The sequence below is a fragment of the Macaca mulatta genome, chromosome 18 (assembly GCF_049350105.2).
Source record: "Macaca mulatta isolate MMU2019108-1 chromosome 18, T2T-MMU8v2.0, whole genome shotgun sequence".
Lineage (NCBI taxonomy): Eukaryota > Metazoa > Chordata > Mammalia > Primates > Cercopithecidae > Macaca > Macaca mulatta.
Window position 1 is genome coordinate 55,275,497 of NC_133423.1, and position 22,955 is coordinate 55,298,451.

The 22,955-nt window shown below is 47.6% G+C and overlaps 1 protein-coding gene and 1 long non-coding RNA gene across 18 annotated transcripts in view; one reads left to right on the plus strand and one right to left on the minus strand.

Moving 5' to 3' along the window:
* The window catches only part of CELF4 (CUGBP Elav-like family member 4), a 321,222-nt gene extending 311,383 nt beyond the window's left edge, over positions 1–9,839 (plus strand). For 7 of the 17 annotated variants that reach the window (XM_015121756.3, XM_015121762.3, XM_015121768.3 and 4 more), the window contains one exon: positions 7,673–9,839. Coding sequence is in view for 2 of the 17 variants with exons in the window: in XM_028838156.2 (XP_028693989.1) it covers positions 7,673–7,699 (27 nt within the window). In the remaining 15 variants the exon portion in view is untranslated. Of the gene's footprint in view, positions 1–5,595; positions 5,681–7,672 lie in introns of all 17 variants that reach the window. The other 10 variants (XR_003724646.2, XR_003724647.2, XR_003724650.2 and 7 more) reach the window with 3 other exon arrangements.
* LOC114673827 (uncharacterized) lies at positions 8,576–21,445 on the minus strand. The gene is made up of 3 exons (XR_003724652.2): positions 21,278–21,445; positions 11,560–11,715; positions 8,576–9,117 (listed from the first exon to the last, which is right to left on the minus strand). It is a non-coding gene; the product is annotated as an uncharacterized LOC114673827 (long non-coding RNA).
* Positions 21,446–22,955: the final 1,510 nt, after the last annotated feature.

Genomic DNA, 22,955 nt, shown 5'->3' on the forward strand with positions numbered 1-22,955 from the left:
GCTTCTTCACAGAGCAGAGGTGAAGGCTCCCTTCGGGCCATTCCAGCTCAGCACCCTGCTGCCCTCTGACCGCCCCTCCCCACCCATGTTCCTCCATTTATTCGGCAGTATTGTGTGCCAGCTATTGTGTTAGGTACTTGGGATTCAGCAGTGAGCAAGACTGAGAAGGTGGAGACAGACAATAAACAATGACATGTGATCAAAGAATATGATCTAGTATGTCAAGATTGTTGGCTACAATTAAACCACATGGACAGTGTAGACCTCATTGAGGAAGTGAATTGGAGCATAGAAGGTGAGGGGAGCAGCCATGCCCCTGCCTCTGAGGGAACAGTCAGCATGGAGGCTGCAAGGTGGGGCTGCAAAGTGGGGTAGGAACAGCAGGAGACTGGGTTGCTGAGAGAGTGAGGAGGGCCACCTGGTGTGGGGCCTTGAAGGTCACTATGTGGACTTTGGACTTTGGTCTCTTCTCTGAATTGGGAGATGGAGAGAGCATTGGAGAGTTCTGAACAGAAGAGTGACGGGTAACTTGAATTTCAGTGGGGTCACCCTGGCTGTTATGTTGATAATAGCTTGTAGGGGGCCAAAGCATAGATCTACTGCACTGACCACTCAGTCCAGCATCACAGCAGTTGATGAGATGTGAAGGAATTAATTTCTAGATGTATTTTGAAAGAGGAGCCAAGGATGAGTCCCAGGCTTTTGGCCCAAGTCACTGGAAGAACAGAGATTGGGAGAAAGATCAGGCATGTGAGAATTACACATTTAAGCTGAGTTTCAGAGTCCAGAGTTTGGGAGGGAGGTCTCCAGCTTCTCAGTCTCCCCTCAAATCTTCCACCCAGTGCTGGGGTACGGACACCAGCAGAACACCCTTCCTCCGCCCAGAAGTAGCAACTTTCACCCTCTGAGAGCAGGGGCCTTCTCTCTGGGGGAGTGCTTGTGCCGCCACTCTCTGCAATCCTGGAAAAGCAAAACCAGTCTTTCCTGCCTCCTGGTTTCCCATCCTTGCCCATTTCTGGCTTGTGTCCAGATGCAAACACACATGTTATTCAGAGTTGGGGCACCTTCTTGTGCCAGGCACTGGGCTCAGTGCTGGGGATGCAAGGATGAATGAGTCACCATCCCTGCCCTCAAGGAGCTTCTGGCTCTGTGCACACAGGGACACCAGGAGGCAGCCTGCAGATGGGGGCATTTCCATAAGAATGGAGGGACGGTTTCAAGAAAGCTGCTTTTTCTATATGTAAAACACTTTTTCTTAAATCAGCATAGCTCTGCCATTAAGGTGTGACCTGGGTTAGGGTGCTTGTCCTCTTTGGACTTCTTTTTTCTCATTAATGAAACTAAGGTGTTAGAGTCAACTAGAGGATTTGGGGGTAGGGAGATATGAATCAGGCCAGGTCATGCCCTGAGATTCCAAGGGGCACCCCTGAAAGTCGCTTGTCTTAGGCTCCTTGGCTCAAGCCAGGGTAAAACCTCCAGGTTAGAGGAATTCCCAGACGAAGGAGTGAGAAGGCAGGTTTATTGTTTGGGATATAAAGTCAGAAGTGCCCACAGGGTTGAACCAGCTGGCATTCAGAGTTGGGGATGGGGCTTGGGAGGAGTGGTTTAAAACACAGAGTGGGTTCTTCCACCAGGGCATGCAAAGGGCAGAAAGATTAGAACCCTAGACCTTCACACAGTGCTTACCACGCACCAGGCACTGCTGAGAGGTAACAACTAGGAGACGTAACTACATAGCTACAACTACCTATAAGGTAGGTAGTGTATTTCCATTTCACGTATGGGGAACAGAGAGATTAAGTAGCTTGCCCATCAGCTAGTGAGTCGCAGAGCCAAGCTTTGAAGCCAGGGAGCCTACCTCCCTTCGAGTGAGGATGAGAAGCCCCACCCTACCCTCACCCCAACCCATCACCCCAGAGTATCCTGAATGTCCTGAGGGAACACGTATGACACCTCACTTTTCTGGGGTCAGCCATCTAACCACCTCCTTTCTACTAAGCAGTCCTGTAAAAAAACTACGATGTGACATAACTCCTACAGTAAAGTTGACATTTAATTTTCATTTAGACAGCATTTTAGCAAATGGTGCTGTCAGGCTTCCCAGCCCAAGACTGTTGGAAGTTCTAATAGAAGGAGGGTGCTAAGAAGAGATAGGGAGCTTCTCAAGGCATCCTTGGGGACTGCAGTGAGAAGTAGCTGCCCTTGGACTGCCAGCGAGGGAGGAAAAGGCACAAAACAGCAGCTAAAATACTGGCTGCTTATCACAGGCCAGTAAAGGGTATTCATTCGTGCTGAGTCCTGAGCTGCAGCCCCAGGGTTGCTCAGAAGGGCAGGAAGCCTGAGCAGGGGCTGAGGGACCAGCCATAGCTGGGAGCAAAGTGGGAGGTGGAAGGGGGACCTCAGGGCTAGGGCAGCTGCCCCATGGTGGTACAGGTTTTCTAAGGCCAAGTCAGAAGGGAGTGGGGCAGACCTGGGGGAAGGAGAGGGGCCCAGGCAGGGCAGCTGTGGGGAGTACAGTTGGGCTTTGGTTCCATGAAGCAAGGTCCTGGGTGGGGTGGGATCAGGGTTGGAGTCAGTGACTCTCCTTCCTAGCTGGTTTTCTGCTTCCCCACTGCCCTACCCGTCTGGCGGCTTGTGCTAAGAGGGGAGTTTCTCTAAGCAATCTTTGCCAGGAAACTAAATAAGGAAGGAAGCAAAGGCAGGAAGAGTAGGCAAAAACATGCCTGTGGCCAGGTCCACAGCCAGCGGGCAGAACACACCCAGCCTGGCCCCGCCCAGCTCAGAGATTGGCCTCTGAGCCCCTTGTTCTGCCACCGCTTACCAGACACACTGGGCCCCAGCAGCAGGCCAGATTCTCAGACTCCTAGCACTCCAGTTCTATGGCTGGAGAGTGCACCAAGCGTCTTGTCCTGACCCCAGTGAGTCCTGTGACTCTGGCTTGGAGTATGCTTTTGGGGAGGGTCGGGTCCAGGCTTGAGTCTGACCTATATAGGGCTGGGCTGTGGCTTTGGGCCTGGCCCTCCTTTGCTTGAGTCCAGCTCATTTTAGGACTTGAGACCTGAATTGGTTCAGCCTCGCCATAATTTCCTCACCCAGCTTGGTGAGTTGGGCTTCACCATGCTGGTCAGTGATCCCATTGCCACATCTAGGGCTGTGGGCCTCTGTGAGCCTCCACTCCGAGAGTGGCCGGGAAGGGGTCACCCTATAGGCAGAAGAGGAGATGCATCCTAATGAAGAGAGTAGCCAGCTGAGCCTGAGCCTGTGGAGTCTTGGGGGCTCCTCAGGGACTGAGTGTGAGGGTGTATTATGTGTCTAGGGCCATGCATGTGTGAGAGATGAGGGTGTGTGTGAGGAAGTTTCCTAGATTGAGCTTTAGGGACAGGGGCTATGTGCTATTCAGGTTTGTGTTGCAGTACACAGGACAGTGCCTGGCCCTGACAGGCAGCTGTACTCTAAAACTGGGAGAAGAGTAGGCAGAGTGGGAAGGAGTGAACGCCCATGAGGGGCTCAGGGCTGGAATGGAGGGGGAAAGAGGAGAGTCCCAGGGAGTCCTTGAGTTGCAGTTGCCACAGCTCCCATCTGATGGCAATACCCTCCTTAGTTCCTTAGGCCTCTTCTCCCATGCCAATGGGACCTGCCCATTGGCCATCCTGGGTGGGTCTAAGGGCTTTTGGGAGGAGTTGGAAGTGGCATTTCAGGACTTGGTGGGCATGGGACGGTCCCTGATCTGGGGGAAGGAGATCCAATGCTGGAAGAACAAAGAACCCAGCCCTCGTGGGCAGGCAGGCTTGGGTCTGCAGAGGAGGGATCTGGGGTGCGTCTGTGAAGGTGGAGCTGGAGGCCAGGCTTGGGCTCAGCTACTTTGCCCCTCATCCACAGTGACATTTTAAGATCCCAGGCCTCCCTTCCTCCCTTCCTGAAGGAAATCATAAAGGTGAGAGTGATTCAGTCCGCTGTATGTAGAAGCCTGTGGCCTTGAAAGCCTGCAGATCAACCTGGCGCACAGGCCTTGGCCCAGGCCTGAGTGCCACAGGGGAGCAGGGCATCCAGTGCAAGCTCAAGATAACTATGGGGAGGCGTGGAGCTAGGGACCCCAAATCCCAGGTGTGGCAGAGGACTATGAAGTGGTGAGGGGGTGGAGAAGTCAACTGAAAGTTGAATCATCTGATGATTCCCGATAGGGAAGAAAGCTCATTCTCAACCACTTAGGGCTCCACCAGGAAAGAAAGCAGAAGGTTGGGGCCTTGCAATGGGCCAGGCTGGAAAGCTGTTCATGGAGGGGTGTGGGGTGAGGGGGTGGGAAAAGAGGACGGTGTGGGGAGCAGGGGAAGTCAGCAGAGCAAGAGTGGGAGCAGCAGAGGCTGGAGGCGCTCACCTCTGTGCCCCCTGCAGGGGACCCTCCAGCCTTGCACGTGGCCCCCTGCAGGGCATCCTCCAGCCCCCCCATGTGGCCCTTTTATGGGTCAGGGCTGCAGAACCTTTGAAGGGCTTCATGTGCCTAGATGCAGCCTCAGTTTGTCCACACAGGCCACTTGGGAGCAAGGCAAAGAGTGTGAGCAAAGAAAGAGGGGAAGGCAATTGCAAGATGAACTTAGTAGTGCCAAGGCATATTTCTAGAATTCCAAGAACATTGATGAATTTTACCCCAAATCTCAAAATGAACCCTGCTCAGGTTCTGAGGAAAGTAGTTTGAGGTGGAGCTGAAGCGGGGGCGGGCCATAACCTCCACAGTGGGTGCCCTTGTAGCCTTCTCTAGGATGGTGGCCAGGGTGGGTGCACAGGGTGGGAGGGCCGAGCTGCTGCCAGCCTGGGTGGTACTACGGCAGCAAAGCATTTTGTAGATGGACCCCGTGGACACAGCAGTTACTGTAGCAAGCCTCTGACCTACCTAGCTGACCAGGGCCACCCTGACAGACATCCCCTGCTGGCCCACAGGCTGCAGTCACAGAAAGCTGAGGAGGGGGGGAGCGCCACCCCTAGGGGAGAGAAAGAATCAAGGGTGATGAAAACCAGAGCGCCTGCTCCCTGAGATTGCTTGCCGGCCAAGGTGGTTTGAGGGGCTGTTTTATTTTTTTCTGGCCCCCTTGCCAAACCGCCCATGCCCCCCTCCCCAACGCATGATGGATGCCCTTAGTGGCCCTGTGTGAGGTTCTGCTTCTGTTCACAGTGTATCATGTGTCTGCATAAACAACCGTGTGTGTGTATGTGTGTATGTGTGTGCGTGTGTGTGTGTGCGTGTGTGTGTTGATGTGCCCATGTTTGTCTGCTGGCTTACTCCATCCTTTGAGTTCTTTTCAGTTCTCTTATGATTTGACTGCTGTTCTCTCATCAGAGCTTCTAGATTGATGCTGTGGTCTGGTGCTGTATAAATATATTTTCTTTTTAATTTTGTTTTAACTTCTTCCTTGCCCTCCTTCACCTGAATCCCAGCCCTCCCTGCCCTCCCACACTCCCCAACCCCACCTGCCCTGCCCCACCTCTTCCTTCCCCCACCCACACTCTCTTGTCCTCTCTCTCTCTCTCTCTACATATATAAATATATATATAAATCTTTTCTTCTTTTGTCATTCAATCAAATTCCAACAACCCAACCAGGGCCAGTCAAATCCACCACAGTCTCGCGCTGAGCTAGGAATAAAGTTCACGTAATCACATGAGAGTGGAGAAAAGTCCCCCATCCGTAAGTTCAAATCAACTCAAAGTTCACAGTGTGACATGATGGCGTCATGTAACAAGGCTAAGAATCGGTTGCATGACAATTGCCGTCAAGTTTCGTGGAGGTGCTGTGATTGGAGCGTTTTTCTTGGATGTTGTATCAGTTGATGATTGGCCAGTCATGATCACACGTGCATTTTCTTGACTTTTGTGCTGCCACAATCTTTTTTGCTGTGCTCATTTTCGTTTTGTTCTTGGTGCTTGCAGTGGTTTTACTTTCTGTTGTTTGGTTTTTCTTGTTCAGCGTTTTTTTATGCTTCTCTAGATGTCACATAGAGAAAAAAACAAAACAAAAGAACAAAAAATAGTCAAAATAAAGATGAATTCCTGAATTATCAAACATGGGATCATTTACCTGTGCAAACCATTATTTTTTTCTTAAAAATAAGGAAAACATCTTAAAAATATCTATGCGTGGTTGATTTACTTGCACTTGAAAATATTGTGATTTTATTTTTTTCTAGAAATTTGGGGGCCTTTTTCAATTGACACTATCCTAGGTCTGGTCTTTCCAGTTAGGCTATTTTCAATCTCACTTCAAAGGGAAAAAAAAAAAAACAAAAACAAAAAACAAAAACAAAATATCTACAGTAACAGAATGATAAAAACAAAATTCTAAACCAAAAAACTAGAGTACAAAGCCAGAGGCCTCTGCAAGAGAGCCCGGTAACAATTGTAAGGTTTGTATTGTAACCACTTCTGCTAAATTAAATGTGGGGAGGGGAGGCTGGGGACTGGGGGCTCGGGAGGGTTTTTTTGGTTGGTTTGGAAGAAACAGTACTAACAAAAGCAAAATGCACCTTTTTGTTTACAACTGAAAAAGGGTCCTTGACAAGTGTTTTTTAATTTTATTATTATTTTATTTGGTGTTGTAATTGTTTAGACTGCTGTGTACGGTTTGCTGTTTGTTGAATCAACAGTGTGAAAAACCTGCCAGCATGGATTGATATACGCATGACGTTGTCCCCTCAAGTGGGGGCTTTGCAGTTCTAACTTTCTTGATGTAACCAGTCACCCCCATGTATAAGTGGAAGCTGCTTGCTAGAATGGAGATGAGTCTCATTTGTTAATTCACAATGATTAAGCATTCGCCTTCTGATTCTAGTCAGATCATGATTTTTTTTAAAGCAAAACAAAACACCAAAAAGCCACCATTCAAAACAAAATCAAACACTGTCTGAGCTAATTTATTTAAGTTTGATAATTAAATCTCTTCTGACCTTTTTTTAGGTTTTCCCATCCACTCCCTTGAAGTTCTGAATTTCCTCTAAATTCCCTGGCATGTATGAGAAAAGTATTATGTGTGTGTATGTGTGTATATATGCATATACATACACACATATCCATGTATATCCACATATGTGCAGGTGAATATATTCTACACATATATCCAGATATACATATATATACACAGCCTCGCAAATAGTTACTGACCCCGGGAAAGAAGTGGTTGGCTGGAAGCTGGGCAAGGATTCTACAAAATTTGAGTCACGGATGTGTCTTCCTTCTTTCCCTTGAGCTGGGAGGAGTGGGCTGGGCTGCTAGATTTTTGCTATCTTGTTTGCTAGGCTTCTGTATACATATTGTATCTGGGCTAGATCTCTCAGAGACAAGTTTAATTATGAATTCATATCCCACAGTCCCAAATTCTCCCCTTAGATGTAGCAACCCCCAATCCAGAATGCTAAAGTAACCCAAATCAAGAACCTCCCAACAACGAAACCTCAGCTACAACCATCACCACTAGACTTCCCAGTGGTTTCTACTCTGAATAGAAGAGTATATTTCTTTTTAATGTATCATGATCATGACTAATTCTCATACTGGTCTCTCTTCCTTCCCTCCCACCATCCCCTAGAGCTCCCATCCTAACCCCTGAGGCAGGTTCCTATTGGTGTTTGGATGCTGTTTGTGTTTTCCCTCTTGGCTTAATCAGCCCTGATTTTCTTCATTTTAGGGCAGGATGCTGAACGGGCTACATTAAAAAACAAACCTCTCTCTCTATATATTTATAAATGAGAACTGTTGGATGACACCTTTGACATATCAGCCAATATCAATCAAGCTGAAGACTCCAGACACTGTCTGTGTGACTGTAACATTTCTTCAAGGAAAGTATAGCGTCTATGGAGTTCAGAGGGCACGTGTTTGGGGGAAAATATATATATGACATAAGAAGAAGATGAAGAAAAATGAGAAAAAAAACACACACAAAAGGCAACTTTAAAACAAAATATCATGAGACCAGACGGGGAGGCTGAAGGGCTGGGAACTGGGAGGAGACGCTGCTTACCGATCCCGGGGCTTTTCCAGCCCATGGGCGCCTGAGGCAGGCTGGGGCAAGTGGTGTGTGGGGCCTGGTCCCCAGGGGGCGGCTGGGAGGCCGCCACTGAGCATCTCTATCTGTCATTCCTTTAGCTATTTAGGGACCAAAGGACCAAACTTTTTATTGCAGATGTGTAGCTCTATGTCAAATAGAGGGGGAATGGAGGACCCCCTCCTTCCTGCCTCATGGCTGTTCTTGAAACAGCTTAGAGCGATTCTATGAAAAAATGTAATAAAAAATTTAAAAAAACACAAAAAACAACAAAAAAACAACAAAAAAAGGAAATATAACGCTTCAGTGCTTTTAAAACAGCAAGATAATAGTTCTTTGATACTTTGAGAGGCGCTTTGATGACCCTCATCCAAGTCTATGACACTTTCCTATGGTTTTCTGTATTCTATGTCTGGATGGAGCTGTTAAGGTGAACAAATTGGTGGATATTTGGGGAAAGCAACACAAATCTTAAAACTCATTAACCGTGGAGTGTGAGAAAACAAAGAGGGGACAAACGGGACTTACCAAGCAAGGTCATTGTTGTGAAAAGTCTGTAAATGCTTCTAACTCTTCCCCCTCTTAAAATCCTAATAGTTGTACAGAATTTTAAAAAGGAAAAGTTTAAAATACCTATATAATAGAAGAAAAATTAGAGGAAAGCAAAAAATAAAAAATAAAAAAAAAAAAGAAAAAAAAAGCTATAGAAGTTAGCATTACTGCTAAAATCCCAGATGTTGTAGGACTGTACTTTTGTAGAGTTTAGACAGAGCATCAACCCCTTCTCCCCGCGAGTGCTGTCGGACGCCGTTGTCCCCAAGGGCCAGGCCGAACTTGCCCCACACCTGCGGGCGCCTGGCTGCCTGTCGCCGGTGGAGGCCACGCCATCGGCCGGGAACGGTCGCGTTGCCCGGGTCGTCGCCGCCGCCGTCGTCCTCGCCTCTTGCTTCCCTCCGGGAGCTGCGCGCGCTTCACTCACCTTCCGCTTCACTCGCCTTCCACGCTTGCTCCAGAGACTTTCCGGGCAAGGGAGAACTGGGAACTTTCATCTTAAAACGACTAGACAACACACACACACACAAAACCTTAAAAAAGAGAGAGAAAAATAAACAATCTTTGAAGAATTTCTGAAACTGTTTACAAGGAATTTTGAAAAACAGGGATGTTTAAATGATGCCGGCTCTGTTTTTCTGTAAATAAATTTGCATATTTTGTAGGACTTTTAATTGTAATGATAGAGAAAAAAACAAGGAAAACTATTTAATGAAAGCACGATATTTATCTTTGGTAAATGACTTTAGAGCAGTTAAAGACATTGCTTAAAAAACTCAGAATCAGAAAAACACTGAATTATTTAAGAACACATATATTTTAAAGTATAACATATTTATTATAATTTATTTGCACCCTTGGGAAGATTGCTTTGGCATTCTGCCTCGATTCCTTCACATTGATGTCCAGATCATCTGGAGGCCGGGGGTTCTCAGACCTACCATTGTTTCCCTTTAGAAGAACAAATTTCCAGTTCCTCTAGGGCCTCCTGCCTTTCCTTTCTTTCTGTCAATTTTGTTGTTGTTGTTGTTTTTCATTTTCTTTTTTTCTCTTGACTCCTCCTTTTAGGATGTCCAGATGTAAAAAAAAACAAAAAACAAAAAAGAAAAAAAAAAGAAAAAAAAAGAAAACAGCTGCAGTTCAGTACAACTGCTCTTTTCACACTCAACTCCCTAAAACTCCTTGTAACCTTCTGTAACTATTGGATGACGCTTTCTCCAGCTTAGCCCTAAATAAAGCACAGTTTAAAAAAAAAGATTTCTTCATTGGTCTGTGCCTCTCGGACTCTGGCCAGCTGTGCCTCACAGCCCCAAGGCTTGCCCGCTGGAAGTACCTTTGGTCTTCTTTATGGAATCTGCAACACAGGCCCTCGTTCTGAGTTTCAGCATGTGAAGCTCTTTCTGGGAGGTGATGGGAACAATAAAAGGAGGTCCTGTTCCACTCTAGGAAGAATCTCTCTGGACTGGTGTCTCTGAAAGTCCCCATTGCAAATTCATTCTTCTGGGTTCCTGGAAGAGGTGGCCACAGTGTCCAAGCAGAACAGAAAGGAGGTCACCGAGGCCACCCGACCTGAAGGCCGAGCAAGTGTTGGGTTGGGGGGAAGTTATGTGACACCTTAGGGAAGGAGGCAGTGGAGGAAAGAGGCCACAATAAAGGAAGAAGGATGAGGATGCAACTCCAAATTTACCAGCAAGCATCTTGCTCTTGGCCTCACACCTCCCGCTGCTTTGGCAGTTTGCAGGGATGGAGAAAACAGGATTCTGGGCCCTCAGTCAGGGTCCTGGTGGGGGCAGGGGTATAGAAAGAAGAGTAGGGGCCCTCTGCTGGGGTGTTTCCTGGCATGCTGCCTGTCCTACACTTAGATATGAGCTGCAGAGAGGTTTCCAGATCCTGAATGCCAGGGTGGGAAGGAAGAGCATTAGAGCATTCCAAAGGAGGAAGGACACCATGCAGGACTTGGAGAGGGGTGGCAGGCGTCTGGAGAGGAGAGCCCAGACAGCTGCACACCAGCTGCATGCCTTCACCCAGTCCTGGCCTGGGACAGACCTTCTTCTCAATCTTTGCTCTCCCACCTCCTTCCCTTCTCCTGCCCTCAGCCCCGTAGTCTGGTCTAGGAATAGGCAGACTCTTTCCCAGGGCCTCCACCTCTCCCCACTGCTAAGACAAGAGGGCTGCCAAATGAGGGGCAGGGAAGCTGCAAGGCTTCAGATGCCTGGAGGAGAGAAGATAAGCCCCCGGAAACAAGGGTCGTTGACTGCCTGTCAGTCTGTGCCCCCCTGTGGGAGATGGGGAAGTCGCTTCAGTCCCCACCTGTCTCCTCTGAAGGAGGGTATAGAGAGCAGAGCTCAGAGCCCCAGCTACAGAGCAGTGCCTGGACCCCATGCTCCATCCTCTCCTCCCATCTCTCTTCTCAGGGCCAGGGGCTAAGTCTGTGCTTCTGATGCTGGCCTGTGATGCATCAGGCTGGAGAGAAAGATCTTCATGTATCAGCAAATAAGGGAAGGCCTTCAAGTCTTGACCTAAATGTGGACATGGTTCCAAGAGAGAAGGACTGAGGAGACCCTGAATGTCCCCTAAACTAACCCCCCTTTGCTGCTCAACAGGGCTGCAAGTCCAAGTGACAGCCTGCTCTGTCCATTCTAGAGAGTTGCACTTCTTGGAAGAATTAGCTTAAAGGGGCTAAATGTCACACTGGGTATTATTCTGCCCTGAGAAGAATGGAAGGTGTTTTCTAAGAAATTCTCTGGGGAGTGGGGAGGTGTCTTTAGGTTTCGAGCCTCAGACTAGTCAACACGGTGATTTCTGTTGCATACCTACAGCTGAAAGAGGACAACCTCAACCCCCAGCACCCCCTCTTACTCTTTCAGACCCCATGAAGCCTCCCGGAGATCCCCAAGTGACCTTCCTAGACCTCTCCTGTTTGTGTCCACCTCCCCACTGCATACCATTGTCTCTGGGACATAGTCCTCCCCTACCTCCACTGAAGGTGTTGTGGCTAAAGACTGTAGGCACCCTGGGAGCTGTCACCAGAGATGGGCTGGGAAACCAGCCAGGCAATTTTGCTGTCTTCTGGGTATGGCTGACTGAGAGCGGGGCTGAAAACACTGGAACCAGAGATGAACATTCCAGTTCTGTAAAAGAAACCTTCAATGTAAAAACCGCGCACCAGGTTTCTGATACATGCATGGCACACTTAAGAGAGAATACAATTTATTAACCTCTGGGGGAAAGAGATCCTTGAAAACTTGCTGAAAACTATTAGATCACTTTGCACATGATTATGGAGAGCTCAGGGATCCCTGAAGGAGAGTATGGAGAGCAGAGCTCTGGTTAAGAACTCCTGATTTGCAGTGTTAGTTAAGAGAACCCAAGACAAAATTCTTGTTCATTTTTGCTTCTATTCTATGGCTTCTATTCCTTTGCTGTTATCCTATCTGCAGTGTGTGGTTCCTTCATAGCACCCCTATTTGTAAAAGACCTTTTGCTTATTATTAGAAACTTTTTATTTCAAGCATAATAATCAAGAGTAGAGACACTTGCATAAAGAATCCCCATGTAGGGCCGGGCACGGTGGTTCACGCCTGTAATCCCAGCACTTTGGGAGGCCGAGGCGGGTGGATCACGAGGTCAGGAGATCGAGACCATCCTGGCTAACATGGTGAAACCCTGTCTCTACTAAAAACTTAAAAAAATTAGCTGGGCGCGGTGGTGGGCGCCTGTAGCCCCAGCTAATCGGGAGGCTGAGGCAGGAGAATGGCGTGAACCCAGGAGGCGGAGCTTGCAGTGAGCTGAGATCGCGCCACTGCACTCCAGCCTGGGAGACAGAGTGAGACTCTGTCTCAAAAAAAAAAAAAAAAAAAAAAAAAAAAAAAAAAAAATCCCCATGTACTCACTACCCAGCTTCAGCATACCTCAACTCACAATTAGTTTGACAAAAATCCCAGGTATCAAGTCATTTCATTGCTAAATGCCTCCATTTCCCCTTAATGTTTTCCATGCTGCACTGATGTCTGCCAGCTGGCTCTGGCCTGTTGGGCAGCTGTAACCTTGCTGTGGCAGCCCCTGGGGAACTTGGCCTTCATAGCCTCACCAGGGCCTTATCCTGGGGTGGAACTGGCTCCTGGTGGGAGCCCCAGCCCCTCTCCAGCACCTCCCCAGGGCAACTGCACCTGTTCCCAGCAGCACTTTCAAAGCCCTTCCAGCTCTTTCTCCACACCTTTGTAGTCACAGCTTCTCTCTCTCTTTCTTCTCCTCCTTCTATCTTCCTATCTGTGATGCTAGTATGAAAAAGTTATGTTTATTGAGACCTTTCATTTAACATTTCCATCTCCCTCGGTGTTTTCCTAAAGATCTGACCTTTTTCCTGTTCTGAGCAGGATTACACCCCCATCCCTCATACTAAGCACGGAGAGAAACACAAGACATACTAGAGCTTCCCCACTCGTGCAAGCACTGCCAGGGCCTCCATCCTCCAGGACTGCTGCTGCTCTTCTAGGCAAAGCTGCAGATCCCCATAGCACAGGGTCTGCAGGGCTAGTGTTTGAATTACAGTGGGTAAAACACAGATGAACATTTCCCACCTTGCTTGCCCACTTGGTAAAGTGGATAAGGCACAATATGGCAGTGAGCTTAAGGGGCCCAGCGCAAAGTGACAGCATCAGACTTGGCTGTGAATGCCATTTGACTATTTACCGAAATGGAACCCACCCCCAGATCAAAATTATTAGCTACTGTTGACGTACTACCTTCAACAGACTAGTGAGTTCTGGCAGTTGGATAGTCAGTCAATAATGATTCATTCCTGCATTAATGAGTGAATAAGGAAGGAAGGAATGGACAAATTACTGACGGCTGAAGGCATGTCCCAAAGAGGCAGGTGTTCTGGAAATGCTCTTTAAGTAGTGATAGCATGTGGAATAAGTGTATAGTCAACACACCCTCCCATCCCTAGATGAATGCTTGCAAATATAAGATTTTTATTTTAACTTTCTAGTTTCCTCCCCCTACTGACCCTCCATTTCTCTAAGCTGCCCTCCCTTCTCTCCTCAAGTCCTCCCTTTGGTTACCGCCAGTCTCTGGTCTCCAACATTCTCAGGTGTCCTGGGACTTGCTAGTGACAGAGTGAAAGCCTGGAGAGCCAGCACCAGCTCCCCAGGGCCCTCTATATCACCCTTTCTCCCTCCTCCTGCCAGCCTAACTGTTTGCCTCTTCAGGAAACTCTGAGCATCTCCATCTCTGCTTCTGCCCTTTGTGGAGCTCTAACCAAGACTTTCCCAGACTAGGAAGGGGATGGAAAGATTAGGGTATCAGAGTGAAAAAGGCAGGGACTTTGACTTCAGACCAGGATTCAAATCACAGTTCTCTCTAATACCTTCTGTGTCACTTTGGAAACATTGCTTAACCTCTCTGAGCCTCAATTTCCTTATCTCTAAAATGGGGATAATACCACCCCCAAGAGTGCTGAGGAGTGAACAAGAGACAGCCACACTCAGCTACATTCCACCCCAAGGATTATCAGAGCGGCAAATTTCTTACAGCACAGACACTCAGAACGAATGGCTCAGGCTGCGATCCCATCCTCCTTCCCTTTTCTTAATTCCATTCTATTGACAATCCACCTCCCAACAAAAGCAAACTTCAACTTGACACAAGACCACTTTAGGTCATTTTTTTTGTGAAGTCCAGTCAGTCTATGCCACTTCCAGAGAATTCCTGTCATGCTGAGGTGCACACACCTCTGCCTCTCACTGCTCTTTTCTGGGGACCCCAATTAGCTGACATTGCTGTGCCCCTGCTGCTCTCTTTGCCCTTTCCTTTCCCAAAAGCATTCCCAATGCAACTGTGGCTGCTGCTGTCTGCATCCTTCCTCCTCTGGGCTCACATGGCCTCAGGCTGCATACTAATTTGGTCTTTGCATTTTAAAAATTTTTATCTATTTTTTTTTGAAAAAAATATTCATATATTTCAAAATTAAAAACACAGGAAAAAGGAAACAATGAAGTTCTTCCCACCCCTGAATCCAGTCATCCATTTCTCTCCCTAGCAGCAGCCAGTGTTGCCAGTTCTTTTTCACCCTGCTCTTTAAGTGTGGGCATGGAGTGTATAGGTGGAAGGAACTCAGCTGTCATCCTCATTTCCACTGAGGAGACCCAGAGCCAGGCAGTGATGTGCCCAGGCTCCTGTAGCTGCCCCATGTGACTCCCAAGAGGTAAGCCCAGGCCTTGGGATGCTTGGGACCCACTGGCTGAACAGAGACATCAGGGCCGTCCAGTCACCTCTTACCATTTGGGCATCATTCATTGAGGCACGGGGGTAGCTGTCTTTTATGGGGTGCTGCTCTGTACTAGCCACTACGTTAAGAACTGCTTAGTTATAATCTCATCGAATTCTCACAATAATTCTATGATGCAGATGTTATTACCCTAATTTACAGATGCAAAAACTGAGGCTCAGAGAGGTTAAGTCCCTCACCTAAATTACCTAGAATCAGCGTTCAAGTCCAGGTCTATCTGCATGGCTGTGCCCTTGATCTCTACATCACATCTCCCTCAGTTGTAAACTCTGCACAGTCACTCCCCTCCAGCCCTTCTCTCCTGTCTCCTACTACCTTCTTTATTCTGACTTTTTTTCTCAACAACCCCAATTTCACCTTTAAGAAATGGCAGCATCTATATTGATCTAGGTACCAATGCTTTTCTTCCCTTCTCTCCTTGATAGAGCTGGAGTCCTTAAAGGTGAGTAACAAGTTAGTAAACATGTTGCTAATGGGTGTGTAAGTCCCCCTCCCTGGTAGCACTTGCTGGTTATAGGGACAGACGGGAGCTTTTATTATTAACAAGGAGAGAAAATTAAATTGAAATAAATATAATATTTATTAACATTTTATGGAGCTACCTGAAGTTCAAAAGCCTTTTGAGCTGTGTCAGTCATTTCCCCCAGTACACTTAACTTCGGAGAAAATGATAAGCAAATTCTTAAGATCAGTGCAAACTGGGCTCAACTGGGTTTGCACTGATCTTAAGAACTTGCTTGGGGGTGCTCAACTGGGTTTGCACTAATCTTAAGAATTTGCTTATAACAAAATTAAGCTTATTGGCAGGGTATGGTGGCTCACGCCTATAATCCCAGCACTTTGGGAGGCCGAGGTGGGAGGATCACAAGGTCAGGAGATCGAGACCATCCTGGCTAACACGGTGAAACCCATCTCTACTAAAGTACAAAAAATTAGCCGGGCGTGGTGGCACATGCCAGAAAAATGCCAGCCTCCCATCCCAGCTACTGGAGAGACTGAGGCAGGAGAATCGCTTGAACCTGGGAGATGGAGGTTGCAGTGAGCAGAGATTGTGCCACTGCACTCCAGCCTGGAGACAGAGTGAGACTCCATCTCAAAAATAAATTAAAAAAAATTAAAAATAAATAAATAAAAAATGTTTAAAAATTAAGCTTTTTAAAATAAAGGGGAAAATTCAGCCATTTGTGAAGGCCCCATACTTCACTGATTGAGGCACAGAGATGCCTCTTGTCTTCAGGCTCTCCAACATGATTCATTGTTGCCGTTGCCACTCTGTCCTTACCTATTCCTGGGGCCCAGCTCAGGGAGCCATGGGCATTGGGATGGCAGGAAATCCAGTGGACCCAGGGGCTGTCAACCTTGTTTCCCTTCCATTTCCTGCTTTCTTCATGGAAACCAAGGAGGGGCTTCAGGAGCAGGACAACTGTGGGTCATTTTTGCCCTGCATGGGCAGGACGTGGGCTTCTGCTAAGGAGATCCCACACACGTGCCCCAGGCTTCTCACTGCACTCCAGTCCTACACAGGTCTCAGATCCCATTGTTAGGCCTTTTTCTTTGGGTTAGACCTAGGCCTCATTCGTTCTGCTTTTAAAATGAAAACTACTTTGGCATGGGGAGTAATTTGTTCCCTAACCTGCTGAACCAATATTTGTAGTGTACCTACCGAGCACAGCACTGCACTAAGGATTAGAGGTGAAGAGATGAAGACAGCACACACTGGGCACCTTCCAGGCCCAGTGTGAGGTATGTTATGGGTATTATCTCTAATCCTGTAATTCTGCAAGGTGCTATCACACTACCTTACAGATGAACAAACAGGCTTGGATAAGGTAGGTAACTTGCCCCAAACCACACTGTAAGAAAGTAATGGAGCCAGGATTCAAAATCAGCTGCGCTAATTTCCCCATGAGGTTCCCTGACAAGCAAAAGACAACTGCACACTAGCATGTGGGAACTGTGTTGGGGGCCCAGGACAGCCCGGAGGAGGGAAGGCAAGTGGCCCTGTCTGGGAGAGTGGAGACACCTGGGTCAGGTTTTGTAGAGTGCGTGGGTGTTACATGGACTCCATGGGAGGGGTCATGGAGGAACAAAGGACCCCAGACCTTCTGAAGAACTGCAAGATGTCTTAGGTAGGCTGGGAATATGCTGGGGGAAGACACAAGGCCTTGTTTCAAAACAATCTACTTATCATCTAGACACTGTCCTGGCTACTTCAGGGACACCATTCCAGTTAACCTTCCCAGCAATCCTGGGCCCTATTTTACAGACGAGTTTATATGCTGTATGAAAGTCACATGAACCCCAGAACTGGGATTTGAACCCAGGTCTCCCTTATGGCAGACGCTGTGTACGTAATCTTCATATTACATTGGAAGAAGCTACCTATTCAAGGCACGTGCATAATGGCTCTTGCCTCAAAAGCCTCTTTGCTGATTGTGTTTCCAAGCCTCAAACAGAGACACACAGCCTATCCACAGGGCAGAAAAGTGGAGTCAGGCCTGTCTTGGAAAGGCTCAGACCTCTCTGGCCTCAGATCCCTCCTCTGCAAAGTGAGCAGGCAGCCTGGGTCTCAGGGATTTGGCCCCACTTCAGTGTGCCTGAAGCTCTCTGCCAAGTGCCTGAAGCTCTCTGCCAAGTGCTGAGAAAGGGCACTGGCGAAGAGAGGTCAGAGGAGATGTGTGACCGTGAGTGCCCTCATCCTTGCTCTGGGCATGAGAGTCAGCCTAGAATGAGGGAGCTTGGCACAGGGTTTTATCCTCCACTGTATTCTGCTCTTGATTCTGGGCAGAAGATAGCTCCTGCCTTGCCCTCAGTGCTGAGTGACCTTAAGAATCTCTGGGCTCAAAGCATCCCCTTTGAGAGTATTGTGTGTCTTCAGCATTGACTTCAATACCTGGCATGGGGTATGCACCAGTGTTTGCTGAATGAATGAGAAGAGGTGGGGAGTGGAGGCGGGGATGCCTTCTACAGGCCTCTTCTGAAGCACCCTAGGCCTGGCCCACTCTTTGCAGGGCCTCTCTGCCCCATGTTGTCCCAACTCTGAACAGGGATCAAAAGAAAGCCTGGTGGTTCAGGTCTTCCCAGTACTATGGGAGCTCCTGGGATGACAGGCATTCGGGGCAGAGTCTCACTGGGGCCCTCAAATATGGCATATGGACACAGATTCTCATGCCATTCCAGATTTCTGGTCATCCAAATTCTTCCTGTCCTTAAGTCCTAGTCTGGGGTCCACCTGCTCCAGGGGGTCTACTGGAAACTGAGCACCTGTTTTCTGACTTTCTAGTGCCCTGAGTGGGAACCACTTCACTGGGCTCTTGTTCCCATGCTGTTGTGTGTTGTTCTGTATGTAGTTATTGCCCTAGCTAATGGCCCCGAGGATCAGAAGTAAATGGTCTGTTTCCAGTCTCTCTCCTAGCAGTGGACTGGTGGTCAAAGAGAGTAGGCAGGGGCAAAGTAGAAGTCTAAGGATTTAAATGCAATGTGCTGAAACATCAATGGGTGATAAAAACAAGTGGGTAAAAAAAGGTATGAGAAACAATATTTACATAGCCTCAAAGTATACCCCCACAAGATACTTACACATTACAAAGGGAAAGTTAGTACTTTTATTATATAAGGAGAAACCTGGCAGATACTACCTTAACCAGGTGATCAAAGTTAGTGTCATCTGGAATGTAACATGTAACAAATGCTATCATGGGCCTCCTGGTCAGATGTGCTCAAAAGGAGACTATATCATTTATTCTTGCTGAGAATGCATAACTGGAATCTAATCATAAGGAAACAAGCCAACCCAAAATGTTCTATGAAGTAAATGGCTTGTGCTCATTTAAAGAGACAAGACAACTAAATGCAACTTGTGATCCTGGGCCAGAATTTCTTTTTTTTTTTGTTTTTGGTTACAAAGGATATTAGTTCAACAACTGGCAACATTTAAATAAGATCAGGTACTGTGTCAGCATTAATTTCTTAATTTTGATACCTGTACTGTGGTTATAAAAGAGGCTGTCCTTGTTTAGGAAATATATGCTGAACTTTTTGGGGAAATAAGGGTATTAGGTCAGCAATTTACTCTCAAATGTTTCCAGAAAAAAGTAATAATACAGTATGTATATGTGTGTGAGAGAGTGTATGATAAAGCAAACAAGTTAAATGTTAACACTTGGGGAATATGAGTAAAGGATATAAAATAATTCTTTGTATTATTTCTAAAACTTCTCTGTAAGTCTGACTTCAAAATAAAATGTATGAAAAAAAAAATGGCTGGTGTGAACATTAGCTGGGTCAGCCTGGGGAGAGTGGTCAGTCATGTGGACCAGGCATTGCAGAGACCAGTCCCCACCCGCTTCCTTCCTTAGACAATGTGCTGGGTTGCACATGAAAGGAGAAACCCCCAAACACAGACATAGGAAGCTTGCAACCTCAGCAGTCCCAGCAGCATGATCAGGCCACCATGGTTTCTCCTCCAGCCCAGTAAAAAACACTAGCCATGGCTCAGAAACAATTGGGGATGCCCTTCCCACCCCATCCCCAGAAGCAGCCTGACTGGCCAAACAAGAAAATAATATCACTAGTTGTTTAGTTCTGAAGAAAGGGACAGATTTAGAAATACTAGAGGTGGAGGATGGAGGCTGGTGGGGAGTATAAGAAAGAAGTGCAGAAGTTACCCATAGGCACCCCTCATGGAGGCAGATGGCCATGTGGACCACAACTGAGGTCCCAACTCTGGAACGGCTCTCAGCTCTGCCTGATGCTGACACTCCTCAAGGCTGAGATCTGGAGAGCCAGGGCCATTGAGGCAGAGGTGTCTTAAGAAGCCAGGACCTTGTATGGGGGATGAGGTTCTAGGCTGATGGGAGAAACAGAGGTAAATGACATTCTCAAACTGGGGCAAGTGTGGCAGTGGGGTGCCCTGCTGGAGGCACTGCCTGAGGTGGTGACAAGTGCAGGAGGCAGCAATGGTTGGGAGCTGGCAGGCCCAGCTTCCCAGCTCTGCCTGGCTATCACGGAATCCCCCACTCTCCATGCTTCAGAGGGGCCCACTGCTCCTTGCCAGTCTCCAGATAAATTATAGCCACCTGATATGTATAAAGAGGTTTGCAGTTGTTTACTCAGCAGGTGCATGAGCATCCTTTCATCAGATCCCCATAGATACTGTGCCAGGCAAGGCAAGCATGCATACATGTGCTATCTATGTTTTGTAGACAGAGGCACTGAGTGGTGATGGGACTTGTGCAATGTCACACAGCTACAGGGAAAGAACTTAAACCTAAGCCTCTGACAGAACACTAAGTAAACTGTTGCCAAGGATTGCAGTCTATGCAGGTCTCATGGGCCTATGCAAGCATGAGCCTTGCTGCTCCTCCAAGTTTAAACACCAAGCCTAGCATTCAAGGCTGTCCATGAGCTTACTACCTTGGGGTTCTTTTCTCCATGGCTTTGAACACAGTGCTCCTCTGCTTGGGAAAATTCTGATGGAAGACCCTGACCCAGAGGTTACTGTTCAGGGCTCTGTGACTGCACTGACCTCAGGGAACTCTTAATTGCAGCTCAACTTGACCTTCTGCCTCACTGCCCTGTCCTCTGCTGGAAGTCTGGAGCTATGTTGCTGAACTTTGGCTAGCACATAGTGGACAGTCAGAAAATGCTTCAGAATTCACCTAAGACCAGTGATTCCTGAATTTTTTTTTGGATCACAGATCCCTTTGAGAATCTGGTGGAAGCTATGAATCTTTGGATCCAGGTGAGCTCTCAGGTGAAGACTGAGGTGAGGAGAGGGTGCTATATGCAGCGCAGCTCTCTGCCCAGACTGATGTTCCTGGCAGGGCTTTGACACCATGTGGAAAGACAGCTTCTCTTTCCAACAGAGCCCCACTCCCACACCTGCCCCTGGACAGGACAGCGCAGAGGGCCACTAGGATGCCCCATTTCTGTGCACAAAGGCTGTCCCTAAGCTCAGGTGGGAGACTGAGAGGATGCAACCACTCAATGCCTGTTCCTTCCACCTGGCTAAGAAGCAAGCAGAGAGGCAGGGAGAAGTTCTGCTTGTGATCACTGCTCCCAAGTCCTTTCTCAGACTCATCGCTGCTCAACTGCTTTTTTTCCCCCTCCAACACAGTAAATCTCATTCTATTATTCTCCAACTTGTAGTAAGCTGTGTCATTTTGAGAAGAAATACATAATGGTATATTAGAAGAACCATGGATCTTCTCATTCATGCTTAGAAAAAATTTATTACAATGTAAGAAAGTCTGAATAGCATGAATTTATTATAATGATTTAACACTTCTAGCACTTGAGTTAAAAATGCCCTTCCATAAATAACGGTCCCTGGAAAACATAGCAAATTTACACAGTTTACCATTTCCCAATGTTATATAAATCCAACAAGCTTAAATCACCTGCAGCTGAGAGGAGAACACAGGAAACTGGAGCTGTGAAGTTCATCCCATCCCAATGGACAGCAGTGAGGAGAGTCAGTCTCCCTTCCTCCGGCTCCCTCATCTCAGCACGGGACTGGCCAATCTCAGCACTTAAAGAATGGGGAGAAGAACAGGGTGGGGCAGCACCTGGAAGAATCAAAGAGGGCAAACACCAATCTTATAGGTGCAGAATAGGTGAAGGGCACGGGCCTAGGGCATCCTGGCAGAAGTCAGGCCATGGGCCATTGTTTGTGTGCTGGTGCCAAGGAGGTGTCAGTTAAGGCTGCTTGGCTGTGGCCTGCAAGGAAGAAGGGAGGAAGAGGCCAGCTCTGATGTCCTGGTTAGATCTCGAACAGGGCCTGTCTTCTGGCCAACCACCTCCCTCTTCTACTTCCTTACAAACACCAACACTGCTTCCTACTCCTGGGCCTTCTGGTTCCTCCGTGTTCCAAGGACCTCCCTCTTGGTACTCCCTCTGGCTCCATTGGACACCCTGCCTTGCCCTACTTTCATGGACACTGTGGCCTCATCATTCTTGTTTCCATCTGGGCTAGTTTCCAGGTCTACATCAGCATTCCAGGCACCAAACCTGTAAGGTAGAAATGGTCACTTCTCATCTTAACAAATATTTTTATGCATTATTATACACAAGGCTTAGAGAATATAGGCAACTTGCCGAAATCTACACAGCTCACAAGTGGTAAGGTCGGGTTCTCCAAAGTGAATATATGTTCTCTTTGAACACTTTACATTCTAACAGGGCAGACAAACAGTGCACACAGCAATATGGGACAGATTGAGGTGGGCTATAACAAAGGCTCTACAGAGTTCTATGGGAGCCAAGAGTATATACTGATGCCGGAGAGATTAGGAAACTTCCATGGAAGTGATGATAACTGAGCTAGGTCTGGAAAGATTCACCCGAGAGAGAGGGACCTGGAAAAGTCACATAGGCGGGAAACAGCAGTGTGTCCTTGGGAGACGGCCAAGGGCTGTGAGCTGCAGAGGGGAGAAGGGAGGGCAAGAGGCTGAGAGTTCCTGTGTGCCACTCTAAGGGGTACACTCGTTTCCTGTAAGCAGTGGGGGACTTGTGGATTTTTAAGCAGCGAAGTTACAAATCTTAGATTTGTAAGAAAGAAAATGCTAGTGAATGTGGAGATGGGACTGAAGAGGGAGCAATGGAGGTATCTCCCAGCCCCACTCTCTCCAGTCCTCTGAGTATGGCCCCTACTTTCCACTTTCTTTAGAGAGCTGCAAGAAGGCAGGCAGGAGTAGTCCAAAGGGTACCGGACTTTGGGGTCACAGAATTGTTATATTTTCTTCCTCCCTCCTATGTGCCTACCCATCCCCCTATTCGATAAATAATGTTTGGGAACCTATAACGTGCCAGGAGACATGCTGAAATCTGAGGAATTAGTGATGAGTAAGACTGATCTTTTTCTGGCCATCCTGGGGCCTACACACTGAAGGAGAAATCACAAAAATAAACAGGCCATTCCAGCACAGTAAGAATTGTGATAAAACATGTACAGAGGGCTGAGAAAGCTCCTAAGGTCAGGAAAAGGGTATTACAGTGCCTTTAGGAACTACCGGAAGCTCAGGGTGGCTGAAGCATGGAAGTCAAGAGGAATAGAGTAGGAAAAGAAGGGGCTGGAGG